At 43.9% G+C, this 17502-nt stretch overlaps 1 protein-coding gene across 1 annotated transcript in view; it reads left to right on the top strand.

Moving 5' to 3' along the window:
- The first annotated feature begins 450 nt into the window (after positions 1–450).
- Positions 451–17502, top strand: part of LOC115141275 (protocadherin-16-like) — an 85637-nt gene continuing 68585 nt past the window's right edge. Inside the window, exons 1-6 of the mRNA XM_065027217.1 lie at positions 451–717; positions 5558–5746; positions 8747–8978; positions 14315–14551; positions 16067–16686; positions 17222–17365. Coding sequence (XP_064883289.1) covers positions 451–717; positions 5558–5746; positions 8747–8978; positions 14315–14551; positions 16067–16686; positions 17222–17365 — 1689 coding nt within the window. The remainder of the gene's footprint in view (positions 718–5557; positions 5747–8746; positions 8979–14314; positions 14552–16066; positions 16687–17221; positions 17366–17502) is intronic.

Here is a 17502-nt window from a genome sequence, read left to right as displayed (position 1 = left end):
GTGATTCTCGTTGTCTCGGATTGGGAACCGTATTTAGGTAGCCTGAGTTTCACTTTGTATCTTGTGGGTGATTGTTCCTGTCTTTGTGTAGTGTGCACCAGATAGGCTGTAATAAGTTTTACGTTCCGTTTGTTGTTTTGTCTTCATAGTTATTTTATGTATCGTTCCATTTTCCGTCATTAAAGTAACATGAGTAACCACCACGCTGCTTTTCGGTCCGACTCTCTTTCAACAACAGACGAACGCCGTTACAGAATCACCCACCACAAACGGACCGAGTGGCCTGGTTACAGGCAGCGACAGCTTCAGCAGCGAAAGGAGGACGTTATGGACGGTAGAGGCATGGAGTATACGACGTGGGAAGAAATCGACAGGTGGGCGGCCGACCCAGAGAGAGTGCAGGAGCCCGCCTGGGATTCCCTGCAGCAATGCGAAGAGGGCTATAGGCGAATGGAGTCGAAAAGGAAAACACGCCGGCTAAAACGGAGAGGCGCTGGTATAAACAGGCAGCGACAGCTGGAGCAGCAAAAGGAGGATGAGTTATTCGGAGAGTGGACATGGGAAGACGTGTTGGATGGTAAAGGTTGTTACACTTGGGAGGAGATATTGGCCGGAAGAGATCGCCTCCCATGGGAACAGGTGGAGGCACTAAGGAGAGCCGAGGCAGCCGGAGATAGGAGCCGACGATACGAGGGAACGCGGTTGGCAAGGAAGCTCGTAAAGCAACCCCAAAAAATTATTGGGGGGGACTAGAAGGGAGTATGGCTATGCCAGGTTGGAAACCTGCGCAAACTCCCTGTGCTTTCCGGTGGGCTAGAGAGACCGGGCAGACACCGTGCTATGCTATGGAGCGCACGGTGTTTCCAGTGCGGGTGCATAGCCCGGTGCGGTACATACCAGCCCTTCGTATTGGCCGGGCTAGAGTGGGCATCGAGCCAGGTAAGCTTGGGCAGGCTCGGTGCTTAAGAGCTCCAGTGCGCCTGCACGGTCCGGTCTATCCAAAGCCACCTCCACACACCAGTCCTCCGGTAGCAGCTCCCCGCACCAGGCTTCCTGTGCGTGTCCTCGATCCTGTAGCACCAGTTCCAGCACCACGCACCAGGCCTTCAGTGCGCCTCGCCTGTTCAACACAGCCAGAGCCTTCCTTCCCTCCTACGCTGTCGGAGTCTCCCGCCTGTTCAGCGCAGCCAGAGCCTGTCTCCTCTCCTGCGCTGCCGGAGCCTCCTGCCTGTTCGGAGCAGCCTGAGCTGCCAGTCTGCAGAGAGCTGTCAGTCTGCCAAGTGCTGTCAGTCTGCATGAAGCAGCCTGAGCTGCCAGTCTGCAGAGAGCTGTCAGTCTGCAGGGTGCTGTCAGCCAGCATAAAGCAGCCAGAGCTGTCAGTCTGCATAGAGCAGCTAGATCCGCCAGTCAACCAGATTCTTCCAGATCTGCCAGTCAACCAGTCTCTTCCAGATCTGCCAGTCAACCAGAATCTTCCAGATCTGCCAGACAACCAGTCTCTTCCAGATCTGCCAGTCAACCAGTCTCTTCCAGATCTGCCAGTCAACCAGTCTCTTCCAGATCTGCCAGTCAACCAGAATCTTCCAGATCTGCTAGTCAACCAGAATCTTCCAGATCCGCCAGCCAGCCAGGATCTACCGGAGCCTACTACCTGCCTGAGCGTCATCTCAGTACTGGGCTTCCTCTCAGTACTGGGCTTCCTCTCAGTACTGGGCTACTCCTCAGTTCCGGGCTACCCCTCAGTCCCGGGCTGCTTCTGTCCCGAGCTGCCCCTCTGTCCCGAGCTGCCCCTCTGTCCCGAGCTGCCCCTCTGTCCCGAGCTGCCCCTCTGTCCTGAGCTGCCCCTCAGTCACGAGCTGCCCCTCAGTCCAGTGGGGATCTGGGTGAGGACTATTAGGCCATGGTCGGCGGCGAAGGTGGATTATCCCAGGACACGAAGGGGAGGAACTATGACTTTAATGAAGTGGGGTCCACGTCCCGAGCCGGAGCCTCCACCATGGACAGACGCCCACCCGGACCCTCCCTATGGTTTTGAGGTGCGTCCGGGAGTCCGCACCTTAGGGGGGTGGTTCTGTCACGCCTTGGTCAATATGTTTTGTGTTTTCGTTATATATTTTGGTCAGGCCAGGGTGTGACATGGGTTATGTGTTTGGGTTCGTATTGGGGTTTTATTAGCATTGGGATTGTGTATGATTAGGGGTGTGTCTAGTTAGGCTTGGCTGCCTGAGGCGGTTCTCAATCAGTCAGGTGATTCTCGTTGTCTCGGATTGGGAACCGTATTTAGGTAGCCTGAGTTTCACTTTGTATCTTGTGGGTGATTGTTCCTGTCTTTGTGTAGTGTGCACCAGATAGGCTGTAATAAGTTTTACGTTCCGTTTGTTGTTTTGTCTTCATAGTTATTTTATGTATCGTTCCATTTTCCGTCATTAAAGTAACATGAGTAACCACCACGCTGCATTTCGGTCCGACTCTCTTTCAACAACAGACGAACGCCGTTACACTGTGCTGTTACTGTTACTGTTACTGGTCTGTCCTGTCCTGTCCTGTACTGTACTGTACTGTACTGTACTGTTACTGTTACTATTACTGTGCTGTTACTCTACTGTACTGTACTGTTACTGTTACTGTGCTGTTACTGTACTGTACTGTACTGTACTGTACTGTTACTGTTACTGTTACTGTGCTGTTACTGTTACTCTTACTGTTACTGGTCTGTCCTGTACTGTACTGTACTGTACTGTACTGTACTGTACTGTTACTGTTACTGTACTGTCCTGTACTGTACTGTTTGTTACTGTACTGTTACTGTCCTGTACTGTTACTGTTACTGTCCTGTACTGTTCCTGTCCTGTACTGTTACTGTTACTGTACTGTTACTGTTACTGTTACTGTGCTGTTACTGTTACTGTTACTGTTACTGTCCTGTCCTGTACTGTACTGTTTGTTACTGTCCTGTACTGTTACTGTTACTGTTACTGTCCTGTACTGTACTGTACTGTACTGTTACTGTTACTGTGCTGTTACTGTTACTGTTACTGTTACTGTACTGTCTGTCCTGTCCTGTTACTGTTACTGTTACTGTTAATGTACTGTACTGTGCTGTTACTGTTACTGTTACTGTTAATGTCATGTACTGTACTGTACTGTACTGTTACTGTACTGTTACTGTTACTGTGCTGTTACTGTTACTGTACTGTACTGTTACTGTTACTATGCTGTTACTGTTACTGTACTGTACTGTACTGTACTGTTACTGTTACTGTTACTGGTCTGTCCTGTACTGTACTGTTACTGTTACTGTTACTGTTACTGGTCTGTCCTGTACTGTACTGTACTGTACTGTACTGTCCTGTACTGTTTGTTACTGTACTGTTACTGTCCTGTACTGTTACTGTCCTGTCCTGTACTGTTTGTTACTGTACTGTTACTGTCCTGTACTGTTACTGTTACTGTCCTGTACTGTTACTGTTACTGTCCTATACTGTACTGTACCGTACTGTACTATTACTGTTACTGTTACTGTGCTGTTACTGTTACTGTTACTGTTACTGTACTGTCCTGTCCTGTTACTGTTACTGTTACTGTTACTGTCCTGTACTGTACTGTTACTGTACTGTACCGTCCTGCTATGTACTGTACTGTACTGTCCTGCTATGTACTGTCCTGTCCTGTACTGTTACTGTTACTGTCCTGTACTGTTACTGTCCTGTACTGTTACTGTTACTGTCCTGTACTGTTACTGTCCTGTACTGTTACTCTTACTGTTACTGTTACTGTCCTGTACTGTACTGTTACTGTTACTGTACTGTACCGTCCTGCTATGTACTGTCCTGTACTGTCCTGTACCGTCCTGCTATGTACTGTACTGTACTGTACTGTTACTGTTACTGTTACTGTCCTGTACTGTACTGTTACTGTCCTGTACTGTACTGTACTGTTACTGTCCTGTACTGTACTGTACTGTTACTGTCCTGTACTGTACTGTACTGTACTGTACTGTTACTGTACTGTACTGTTACTGTCCTGTACTGTACTGTATTGTACTGTACTGTACTGTTACTGTCCTGTACTGTACTGTACTGTACTGTATTGTACTGTACTGTACTGTTACTGTCCTGTACTGTTACTGTCCTGTTACTGTACTGTATTGTACTGTACTGTACTGTTACTGTCCTGTACTGTTACTGTACTGTACTGTACTGTTACTGTACTGTACTGTTACTGTCCTGTACTGTACTGTATTGTACTGTACTGTACTGTTACTGTCCTGTACTGTACTGTACTGTTACTGTCCTGTACTGTACTGTACTGTTACTGTTACTGTCCTGTACTGTACTGTTACTGTCCTGTACTGTACTGTATTGTACTGTACTGTACTGTTACTGTCCTGTACTGTACTGTACTGTTACTGTCCTGTACTGTACTGTACTGTTACTGTTACTGTCCTGTACTGTACTGTTACTGTCCTGTACTGTGCTGTTACTGTCCTGTACTGTACTGTACTGTACTGTTACTGTCCTGTACTGTGCTGTTACTGTCCTGTCCTGTACTGTACTGTACTGTACTGTTACTGTCCTGTACTGTGCTGTTACTGTCCTGTACTGTACTGTTACTGTCCTGTACTGTACTGTACTGTTACTGTCCTGTACTGTACTGTTACTGTCCTGTACTGTGCTGTTACTGTCCTGTACTGTACTGTACTGTACTGTTACTGTTACTGTCCTGTCCTGTACTGTACTGTACTGTTACTGTTACTGTACTGTACTGTACTGTTAATGTCCTGTACTGTACTGTAATGTTACTGTTACTGTCCTGTACTGTACTGTACTGTTACTGTCCTGTACTGTACTGTACTGTTACTGTCCTGTACTGTACTGTACTGTACTGTTACTGTACTGTTACTGTCCTGTACTGTATTGTACTGTTACTGTACTGTACTGTTACTGTTACTGTCCTGTACTGTACTGTAATGTTACTGTCCTGTACTGTACTGTACCGCCCTGCTATGTATTGTCCTGTCCTGACTGTTACTGTCCTGTACTTTTACTGTTACTGTCCTGTACTGTTACTGTTACTGTTACTGTCACTGTTGCTGTCCTGTACTGAACTGTACTGTTACTGTCCTGTACTGAACTGTACTGTTACTGTTACTGTTACTGATACTGTCCTGTACTGAACTGTACTGTTACTGTTACTGTCATGTACTGTCCTGCTATGTACTGTCTTGTACTGTCTTGTGTGGGTTCTCGTTCATACTAGTGGTACTATCCAAAATTATCCCACAGGGTACATGCTAAAATACATTGGTCTAACTAGAAGGGTCATTTTCCTGAAGTCAAATTGTGTGCTTGCTTCAGCTGTCCAAAAGTAATTTATGGTAGTGGAATAATATTATTTTTTGAAGTCAACATTCAATGTCCTCCAAAAGTTAGTAAATATTTCCTTATCTTGTCTAGCTCCTAAGATTATTGTGTCTTCATAGGCATAACAGTGATAGATCCCCTTAAGACAAACTGTCTAACCCAGACATCCTCTTCTTTTATCTCCCTCTCTGCAGGTGACAGCGACAGATGCGGACGGTGGCTCCTTCGGCTCCATCAGCTACTCTCTGGGGTCAGGCATCAACAGTGCTGTCCCCTCCCAGTTCTCTGTAGGGAAGGAGACAGGACAGATCTGTACCAACGTGGCTCTGGACAGGGATCAGGGACCAACCAGCTACGACTTTACCGTCACCGCCGTGGACGGGGTGAGTCTCCACACATCTCCTACTGTATCTCTCCATCCTCCTAATCTCTCCTTCCCTCTGCACTCTTCCCTCCATTTACCCTCCACCAACCATCTCTCCCTCCACCTTCCTCAACCTCTCCGGAACAAGTCCCGCAGTGGACTTTATTCTTTATTATGGAGGAGTTTATTCTTCTCCCCTCCTCCATATCTCTCCACCCTTTTCTCTCTCTAGACCCACTTCTTGACTATCTCTCCACCCTCTTCTCTCTCTAGACCCACTTCTTGGCTATCTCTCCACCCTCTTCTCTCTATAGACCCACTTCTTGACTATCTCTCCACCCTCTTCTCTCTCTAGACCCACTTCTTGGCTATCTCTCCATCCTCTTCTCTCTCTAGACCCACTTCTTGGCTATCTCTCCACCCTCTTCTCTCTATAGACCCACTTCTTGACTATCTCTCCACCCTCTTCTCTCTCTAGACCCACTTCTTGGCTATCTCTCCACCCTCTTCTCTCTATAGACTCACTTCTTGATTATCTCTCCACCCTCTTCTCTCTCTAGACCCACTTCTTGGCTATCTCTCCACCCTCTTCTCTCTCTAGACCCACTTCTTGACTATCTCTCCACCCTCTTCTCTCTCTAGACCCACTTCTTGGCTATCTCTCCACCCTCTTCTCTCTCTAGAACCACTTCTTGACTATCTCTCCACCCTCTTCTCTCTCTAGACCCACTTCTTGGCTATCTTTCCACCCTCTTCTCTCTCTAGACCCACTTCTTGGCTATCCCTCTACCCTCTTCTCTCTCTAGACCCACTTCTTGGCTATCTCTCCACCCTCTTCTCTCTATAGACCCACTTCTTGACTATCTCTCCACCCTCTTCTCTCTCTAGACCCACTTCTTGGCTATCTCTCCACCCTCTTCTCTCTCTAGACCCACTTCTTGACTATCTCTCCACCCTCTTCTCTCTCTAGACCCACTTCTTGGCTATCTCTCCACCCTCTTCTCTCTCTAGAACCACTTCTTGACTATCTCTCCACCCTCTTCTCTCTCTAGACCCACTTCTTGGCTATCTTTCCACACTCTTCTCTCTCTAGACCAACTTCTTGGCTATCCCTCTACCCTCTTCTCCCTCTAGACCCACTTCTTGGCTATCTCTCCACCCTCTTCTCTCTCTAGACCCACTTCTTGGCTATCTCTCCACCCTCTTCTCTCTATAGACCCACTTCTTGGCTATCTCTCCATCCTCATCCAATGTCTGCATTCCCTATATAGTCCATTCCTTTTCACCAGAGCCCTATGGGAATAGAGTGGCATTCTAATCTCTCCCTGTGAGTACATTAAACCCCTGACAGTGATCTCTTAAAGCAGTGTTTTTCACAGTGTTTATAACAGCAGGGTTAAAAGAAGAAAAACTCCAGCACACTGGTAATATTAATGCTTCCAACAATTGAATGGATCTTTTTAACCGACATTTCACAGCAGGGTTCACAGCAGACAAATAGCTAGCAGAACCCTGGCTATTCGATGCAGCTATAGAGCCAGAGCCAGGATAGCTAGTAGAGAGGGGAGCAGCTCCCCAGCCAGGCAGAGCAGAACACAGCAGAGCAGCAAATCTGTCATTAGTGCAGCCAAATAAAATAGTCTGAATGAGTCTCCCTGGCAGGCTGTGCTGTGAATGAATCTCCCTGGCAGGGCTGTGCTGTGAATGAGTCTCCCTGGTAGGACTGTGCTGTGAATGTGCCTTCCTGGCAGGGCTGTGTTGTAAATTAGTCTCCCTGGCAGGGCTGTGCTGTGAATGAATCTCCCTGGTAGGACTGTGCTGTGAATGAATCTCCCTGGTAGGACTGTGCTGTGAATGTGCCTCCCTGGCAGGGCTGTGCTGTGAATGAATTTCCCTGGCAGGACTGTGCTTTGAATGAGTCTCCCTGGCAGGACTGTGCTTTGAATGAATCTCCCTGGCAGGACTGTGCTTTGACTGAGTCTCCCTGGCAGGACTGTGCTGTGAATGAGTCTTCCTGGCAGGACTGTGCTGTGATAGCATCCTGTAGCGCCACCCGCCAAATCATACTTGAAAGTTAAAGGGTAGAAATGAATGGAAATCACTGCAGTCATGGTAAAATAATCAGATAGAGAAGAGAGAGTGATAGAGAAGAGAGAGTGAGAGAGAGAGAGAGAGAGAGAAATATACATACAACGTCAAGCAGACTGGCAGACAGACAGTCAGATAGACAGACATGCAGACAGACAGACAGAAACGCAGGCAGGCAGACAGTCAGACAGACATACACAGACAGACATGCAGACATGCAGACATACAGTCAGACAGGCAGAGAGCAGTAATATTTAATAAGTTGGACCGCTGCTCCCCCTCCTCCCTCCTCCCTCCTCCCTCCTCCCTCCTCCACCCTCTCATCAGTCCGGCCAAATGAAAAGCCTGCTCTGTATTCTGTTCAGAACGAGCCGCCAGGGAAACAGAGCTCTCTGCTCTGTGGCAGTAGCGAGCCCTCTCAACCCCCACAGATCCTGACAGATTGCTGTTTCCCTGGGGAAGCTATCAATCCGTATCCCTCCACCAACCTGCCAGGACTAGATTTCAGAGTCAGACGTCTTTACCAGGGTTCCTGCTGATTTGAACTCTCTCCATTAATGTGGTCAAATGTGTTTGTTTACCACTTTGTCCTGCTGATATACAACAGCATGCAAAGTCTAGTAGAACAGAGAGCTTTTTGTCCTTAGAAGAGGTGCAAACCCAACACCTCTCTCACTACAGCTGGGCTTTGATATAAAAGGGGAAAGGTGCTCAGCTTAACTGAAGCATGTTGAAATAAAAAACATTCCTACCCCAGGACACTTCATGTGGTGACTGTCCCAGAAAATTCTGGATTTGTCCATTGTTTTATTATTGGTTTCACATAAATCTCCAACAAACCAACACAGAATGTCACTGATACTTCTAACACATTCCAATGAGAGTTGTCTTTTTGATTTATTGTTTGATTTTCCTTTCTATTCCCCTGCAGGGCGGTCTGAACTCTGTGGCCTACGTCAGGGTGGACCTGCTGGACATCAATGACAACAGACCAGTCTTCTACCCTGTGAGCTACGCCGTCAGCCTTAGCTCCCAGAGTGCTCCTGGCACTTCTGTTGTCAAGGTTACGGCCCTTGACCCCGACACTGGGGAGAACGGGAGGGTCACGTACCGAACCGTCCCCAGGGGCAACTCCCCCTTCTTCACCCTCAACAAAGACACAGGTTGGTACTTTTACTGTAATACAGATTCAACAACAAAGACACAGGTTGGTACTTTTACTGTAATACAGCTTTAACAACAAAGACACAGGTTGGTGTTTTTACATGTGGTACAGCTTTAACAACAAATACACAGGTTGGTGTTTTTACATGTAGTACAGCTTTAACAACAAATACACAGGTTGGTGTTTTTTACAACAAAGACACAGGTTGGTGTTTTTACAGCTTTAACAACAAAGACACAGGTTGGTGTTTTTACATGTAGTACAGCTTTAACAACAAAGACACAGGTTGGTACTTTTACTGTAATACAGCTTTAACAACAAAGACACAGGTTGGTGTTTTTACATGTAGTACAGCTTTAACAACAAAGACACAGGTTGGTGTTTTTACATGTATTACAGCTTTAACAACAAAGACACAGGTTGGTGTTTTTACATGTAGTACAGCTTTAACAACAAAGACACAGGTTGGTACTTTTACTGTAATACAGCTTTAACAACAAAGACACAGGTTGGTGTTTTTACATGTAGTACAGCTTTAACAACAAAGACACAGGTTGGTGTTTTTACATGTATTACAGCTTTAACAACAAAGACACAGGTTGGTGTTTTTACATGTAGTACAGCTTTAACAACAAAGACACAGGTTGGTACTTTTACTGTAATACAGCTTTAACAACAAAGACACAGGTTGGTACTTTTACTGTAATACAGCTTTAACAACAAAGACACAGGTTGGTGTTTTTACATGTAGTACAGCTTTAACAACAAAGACACAGGTTGGTACTTTTACTGTAATACAGCTTTAACAACAAATACACAGGTTGGTGTTTTTACATGTAGTACAGCTTTAACAACAAAGACACAGGTTGGTACTTTTACTGTAATACAGCTTTAACAACAAAGACACAGGTTGGTGTTTTTACATGTAGTACAGCTTTAACAACAAATACACAGGTTGGTGTTTTTACATGTAGTACAGCTTTAACAACAAATACACAGGTTGGTGTTTTTACATGTAGTACAGCTTTAACAACAAATACACAGGTTGGTGTTTTTACATGTAGTACAGCTTTAACAACAAAGACACAGGTTGGTGTTTTTACATGTAGTACAGCTTTAACAACAAATACACAGGTTGGTGTTTTTACATGTAGTACAGCTTTAACAACAAATACACAGGTTGGTGTTTTTACATGTGGTACAGCTTTAACAACAAAGACACAGGTTGGTGTTTTTACATGTAGTACAGCTTTAACAACAAATACACAGGTTGGTACTTTTACTGTAATACAGCTTTAACAACAAAGACACAGGTTGGTACTTTTACTGTAATACAGCTTTAACAACAAAGACACAGGTTGGTACTTTTACTGTAATACAGCTTTAACAACAAAGACACAGGTTGGTGTTTTTACATGTAGTACAGCTTTAACAACAAAGACACAGGTTGGTGTTTTTACATGTAGTACAGCTTTAACAACAAAGACACAGGTTGGTGTTTTTACATGTAGTACAGCTTTAACAACAAAGACACAGGTTGGTACTTTTACTGTAATACAGCTTTAACAACAAATACACAGGTTGGTGTTTTTACATGTAGTACAGCTTTAACAACAAAGACACAGGTTGGTACTTTTACTGTAATACAGCTTTAACAACAAAGACACAGGTTGGTGTTTTTACATGTAGTACAGCTTTAACAACAAAGACACAGGTTGGTGTTTTTACATGTAGTACAGCTTTAACAACAAATACACAGGTTGGTGTTTTTACATGTAGTACAGCTTTAACAACAAATACACAGGTTGGTGTTTTTACATGTAGTACAGCTTTAACAACAAATACACAGGTTGGTGTTTTTACATGTAGTACAGCTTTAACAACAAAGACAACAAAGTTTTGTGTTTTTACATGTAGTACAGCTTTAACAACAAATACACAGGTTGGTGTTTTTACATGTAGTACAGCTTTAACAACAAAGACACAGGTTGGTGTTTTTAACAACAAATGTTGGTGTTTTTACAGCTTTAACAACAAATACACAGGTTGGTGTTTTTACATGTAGTACAGCTTTAACAACAAATACACAGGTTGGTGTTTTTACATGTAGTACAGCTTTAACAACAAAGACACAGGTTGGTGTTTTTACATGTAGTACAGCTTTAACAACAAATACACAGGTTGGTGTTTTTACATGTAGTACAGCTTTAACAACAAAGACACAGGTTGGTGTTTTTACATGTAGTACAGCTTTAACAACAAAGACACAGGTTGGTGTTTTTACATGTAGTACAGCTTTAACAACAAATACACAGGTTGGTGTTTTTACATGTAGTACAGCTTTAACAACAAATACACAGGTTGGTGTTTTTAACAACAAATGGTTGGTGTTTTTACATGTACAGCTTTAACAACAAATACACAGGTTGGTGTTTTTTGGTGTTTTTACATGTAGTACAGCTTTAACAACAAATACACAGGTTGGTGTTTTTACATGTAGTACAGCTTTAACAACAAAGACACAGGTTGGTGTTTTTACATGTAGTACAGCTTTAACAACAAATACACAGGTTGGTGTTTTTACATGTAGTACAGCTTTAACAACAAAGACACAGGTTGGTGTTTTTACATGTAGTACAGCTTTAACAACAAAGACACAGGTTGGTGTTTTTACATGTAGTACAGCTTTAACAACAAAGACACAGGTTGGTGTTTTTACATGTAGTACAGCTTTAACAACAAATACACAGGTTCGTGTTTTTACATGTAGTACAGCTTTAACAACAAATACACAGGTTGGTGTTTTTACATGTAGTACAGCTTTAACAACAAAGACACAGGTTGGTGTTTTTACATGTAGTACAGCTTTAACAACAAATACACAGGTTGGTGTTTTTACATGTAGTACAGCTTTAACAACAAATACACAGGTTGGTGTTTTTACATGGTTGGTGTTTTTACATACAGCTTTAACAACAAAGACACAGGTTGGTGTTTTTACATGTAGTACAGCTTTAACAACAAATACACAGGTTGGTGTTTTTACATGTAGTACAGCTTTAACAACAAATACACAGGTTGGTGTTTTTACATGTAGTACAGCTTTAACAACAAATACACAGGTTGGTGTTTTTACATGTAGTACAGCAACAAAGACACAGGTTTAACAACAAAAATACACAGGTTGGTGTTTTTACATGTAGTACAGCTTTAACAACAAATACACAGGTTGGTGTTTTTACATGTGGTACAGCTTTAACAACAAAGACACAGGTTGGTGTTTTTACATGTAGTACAGCTTTAACAACAAAGTCACAGGTTTGTGTTTTTACATGTGGTACAGCTTTAACAACAAATACACAGGTTGGTGTTTTTACATGTAGTACAGCTTTAACAACAAAGACACAGGTTGGTGTTTTTACATGTAGTACAGCTTTAACAACAAATACACAGGTTGGTGTTTTTACATGTAGTACAGCTTTAACAACAAAGACACAGGTTGGTGTTTTTACATGTAGTACAGCTTTAACAACAAAGACACAGGTTGGTGTTTTTACATGTAGTACAGCTTTAACAACAAAGACACAGGTTGGTGTTTTTACATGTAGTACAGCTTTAACAACAAAAAGACACAGGTTGGTGTTTTTACATGTAGTACAGCTTTAACAACAAAGACACAGGTTGGTGTTTTTACATGTAGTACAGCTTTAACAACAAATACACAGGTTGGTGTTTTTACATGTAGTACAGCTTTAACAACAAATACACAGGTTGGTGTTTTTACATGTAGTACAGCTTTAACAACAAATACACAGGTTGGTGTTTTTGTGTTTACATGTAGTACAGCTTTAACAACAAATACACAGGTTGGTGTTTTTACATGTAGTACAGCTTTAACAACAAATACACAGGTTGGTGTTTTTACATGTAGTACAGCTTTAACAACAAATACACAGGTTGGTGTTTTTACATGTAGTACAGCTTTAACAACAAAGACACAGGTTGGTGTTTTTACATGTAGTACAGCTTTAACAACAAATACACAGGTTGGTGTTTTTACATGTAGTACAGCTTTAACAACAAAGACACAGGTTGGTGTTTTTACATGTAGTACAGCTTTAACAACAAATACACAGGTTGGTGTTTTTACATGTAGTACAGCTTTAACAACAAATACACAGGTTGGTGTTTTTACATGTAGTACAGCTTTAACAACAAAGACACAGGTTGGTGTTTTTTGGTGTTTTTACATGTAGTACAGCTTTAACAACAAAGACACAGGTTGGTGTTTTTACATGTAGTACAGCTTTAACAACAAAGACACAGGTTGGTGTTTTTACATGTAGTACAGCTTTAACAACAAAGACACAGGTTGGTGTTTTTACATGTAGTACAGCTTTAACAACAAAGACACAGGTTGGTGTTTTTACATGTAGTACAGCTTTAACAACAAATACACAGGTTGGTGTTTTTACATGTAGTACAGCTTTAACAACAAATACACAGGTTGGTGTTTTTACATGTAGTACAGCTTTAACAACAAAGACACAGGTTGGTGTTTTTACATGTAGTACAGCTTTAACAACAAAGACACAGGTTGGTGTTTTTACATGTAGTAGAGCTTTAACAACAAATACACAGGTTGGTGTTTTTACATGTAGTACAGCTTTAACAACAAATACACAGGTTGGTGTTTTTACATGTAGTACAGCTTTAACAACAAATACACAGGTTGGTGTTTTTACATGTAGTACAGCTTTAACAACAAATACACGGGTTGGTGTTTTTACATGTGGTACAGCTTTAACAACAAAGACACAGGTTGGTGTTTTTACATGTAGTACAGCTTTAACAACAAAGACACAGGTTGGTGTTTTTACATGTAGTACAGCTTTAACAACAAATACACAGGTTGGTGTTTTTACATGTATTACAGCTTTAACAACAAAGACACAGGTTGGTACTTTTACTGTAATACAGCTTTAACAACAAAGACACAGGTTGCTGTTTTTACATGTAGTACAGCTTTAACAACAAAGACACAGGTTGGTGTTTTTACATGTAGTACAGCTTTAACAACAAAGACACAGGTTGGTACTGTATTAACTTCTTATGTAGTTACAGGTGTATCGAGGAAAAAGGCATTATTGTATTTTCCACCATGTGTTTAATAGATCTTACAGATGCCAGATGCCAGCGCGCTGGAATTGAATTTTCCTTGAACTGTGTGTATAAAGTGTGTTTGTGTGTGTGTGTCCATCCTCATGTCTCTGTGTGTGTATTTGGAGCTGTGTCTGACCTTGACCACTGTGATTTGTGTCCTTTCTCCACCAGGTGTGATCTCCCTGTCCCGGTCGCTGCATGGCAAGGCCAACACGGTGATCCCCATGGTGGTTTCAGCCCAGGACGGAGGGGGTTTGGCAGCACTGGTCAACGCCCGGGTCAACATCAGTGTGGTGGCAGGCCTGGTGGCGCCCCCTGTGTTCGAACACAGCCAGTACAGCTTCACTGTATCTGAAAACGTACTGCGAGGGACTGAGGTTGGCATCGTACAGGCCATCAGTAAGAACGGTGGGTGTGACTTGGAATTGGAACTTCTGATTGTTTCACTGTGTGTTTGTGTGTGTGTGTTACTGTGTGTGTTGCTGTGTGTGTTGCTGTGAGTGTGTGTGTGTGTGTGTGTGTGTGTGTGTGTGTGTGTGTGTGTGTGTGTGTGTGTGTGTGTGTGTGTGTGTGTGTGTGTGTGTGTGTGTGTATGTGGGCAGCATGTGCTGAAAGGACTCACTGGGGCATTCTGTGCTCCCTCTGTGCTCCCTGTACCAGTTGTTCAAATAGGCAGCGAGCCACTGTACACACCTCGTTTAGAAATCACATTAATCACACATTCCATCCCAGCACATTGTTTTTATAATCATTACTTTGGATATTTAGGACTCTGTCACAGTGTAAAATACTTGACAAATGACTGAGGGGGAGTATATTGTAACTGAAGTGCTCTCTGCCTGGTCTGGTTCTGGTCTCCTCATCTGGTCTGGTCTGGTTCTGGCCTCCTCGTCTGTCCTGGTTCTATTCTCTTCGTCTGTTCTGGTTCTGGTCTCCTTGTCTGCTCTGGTTCTGGTCATCCTCGTCTGGTCTGGTTCTGGTCTCCTCATCTGGACTAGTTCTGGTCTCCTCGTCTGGACTGGTTCTGGTCTCCTCGTCTGGTCTGGTTCTATTCTCCTCGTCTGGTCTGGTTCTGGTCTCCTCGTCTGGTCTGGTTCTATTCTCCTCGTCTGGTCTGGTTCTATTCTCCTCGTCTGGTCTGGTTCTATTCTCCTCGTCTGTTCTGGTTCTGGTCTCCTCGTCTGGACTGCTTCTGGTCTCCTCGTCTGGTCTGGTTCTATTCTCCTCGTCTTGTCTGATTCTATTCTCCTCGTCTGGTCTGGTTCTATTCTCCTCGTCTTGTCTGATTCTATTCTCCTCGTCTGGTCTGGTTCTATTCTCCTCGTCTGGTCTGGTTCTATTCTCCTCGTTTGGTTTGGCTCTGGATCTTGTCATCTCACATCTCACAAAAGATACAAATAAAATCACACACACAATTGCATCTGTATTCACAAACATGCACTCAAACACTCACACACTCACACACCCACACAAATACACACACACACACACACACACACACACACACACACACACACACACACACACACACACACACACACACACACACACACACACACACACACACACACACACACACACACGCACACACATTCATGCTACACACACATCACAACTGCTGCTACCAGACTGTTATTATGATTGATAAATACTGCACAGTTTAAACACTTGCATCCCTTCCCCAATACACGTAAAATATTGGACTATAAATGGTTCCTTCCTGTATTATACTTATGCTAAGATATGTATTCTATTCTACTGAGCCATTTACTTTATGTTCATACTGTTGTCTTTTATTATTTCTTATTGTTGTTGCGTTGGTGATAAAGAACCTGCAAGGAGGCATTTCGTTGGATGGTGTATACCATGTGTATCCTGTACATAAGACTAATAAAACATTCAACTTCCCCTGTCTGTTCCCAGGCGGCCCCAGTAAGGACATCCTGTACACCATCTCCTCTGGAGACCCTGCTGGCTACTTCACTGTGGACCCAGAGAGTGGTGCCCTGCGGACCAGCCTTCCTCTGGACCACGAGGCCCAGCCCTCTCTAACTCTGGAGCTCCAGGCTCGTAGCGGCAGCCCCCCTGCCTTCGGTCAGACCCACGTCCACATCACCATCCAGGACATCAACGACAACGCTCCTGTCTTCATGCCCTCCTCTTCTGAGTCTCTCCTCCTCCCGGAGCACACAGAGATAGGGACCGTGGTCTACAGAGTCCAGGCCAAAGACCGGGACTCCGGCCTCAACGGCCAGATGACCTTTGATCTTTCCTCCACCGCGACCTCAATCGGAGGTCAAAGAACCTTTTCCATGGAGCGCAGCACAGGGGAGATCCGGCTGGTTGGCGGGCTGTCATACGACGTAACGCCGCGTTACGACCTGACGGTGACAGCTAAAGATGGCGGCGCGCCGCAGCTAAGCTCTACCATGATGCTGGTGGTGCACGTCCAGGCGGAGAACGACCACGGTCCCGTGTTCGACACCCTGACCTACCGCGTGGAGCTGAGGGAGAACACGCCGCTCAGCACACGCTTCCTACAGGTATGTCCTGTAGATTGTTCAACTAACAGCCAACAAAAATGTCTTCTAACTATCCCTAAACGTAACATCAGCACGCTGTTATGTATCAACAGAGTTGCAGTTGATCGGTTGTTGATAGTTTGAGTATCTGCAGATCATCTACATGGGACTATCCAAATAAAGTGGAACCCTTTATTGTCCCTAAGAGGAAAATAGTATTGGATACAACTCTGCTGTATGTAAGAAAATGATATTGAGGGCAGGTTTCCCAGACCCAGACTATAGTAATCCTACCGTGGAGTAACAACCATTTGAATTTCCATTGAAAGCGATTTCTCTTGTCCAAAATAGGCTTCATCTGTATCCTGGAAACCGGCCCAATATCTGCTGCACATCATGTATACTGTTCATCCACAGGTTGAAAGGGGAAGATTGTCTTGGACACATTTTTCTGTATATAACAATAGACATAATATCTCACATATCAAACAGAACTGTCAGTTCTGTAATGTTTTGTATGTATTTCTGATGAATCACTTAATTCATCCATCTACAGGTGCGAGCTCTGAGCCTGGACACCACGGGTTCAGGCTCCTCCTCTCCACTGGCGTACTACCTGAGACCTGACGGAGACGCAGCAGGGTTTGGCATTGCAGCAGACAGCGGCTGGCTGTTTGTGAAGAGCGCCCTGGACAGAGAGGTGAGGGACATGTGACAGGAAGATATATAAACTTGTCCAGACCCGCACACTGAATGCTTCTTAGCCACTTTGATTGATATCGATCATGTTGGTCTTATTCATCTGACATTAGACTTCTTTAGAGGCCTGAAAACGTC

The sequence above is a fragment of the Oncorhynchus nerka genome, linkage group LG14 (assembly GCF_034236695.1).
Source record: "Oncorhynchus nerka isolate Pitt River linkage group LG14, Oner_Uvic_2.0, whole genome shotgun sequence".
In the NCBI taxonomy this organism is placed as follows: Eukaryota; Metazoa; Chordata; class Actinopteri; order Salmoniformes; family Salmonidae; genus Oncorhynchus; species Oncorhynchus nerka.
The sequence above is the reverse complement of the archived record's forward strand: the minus strand, read 5'-3'. Positions and strand labels throughout refer to the sequence as shown.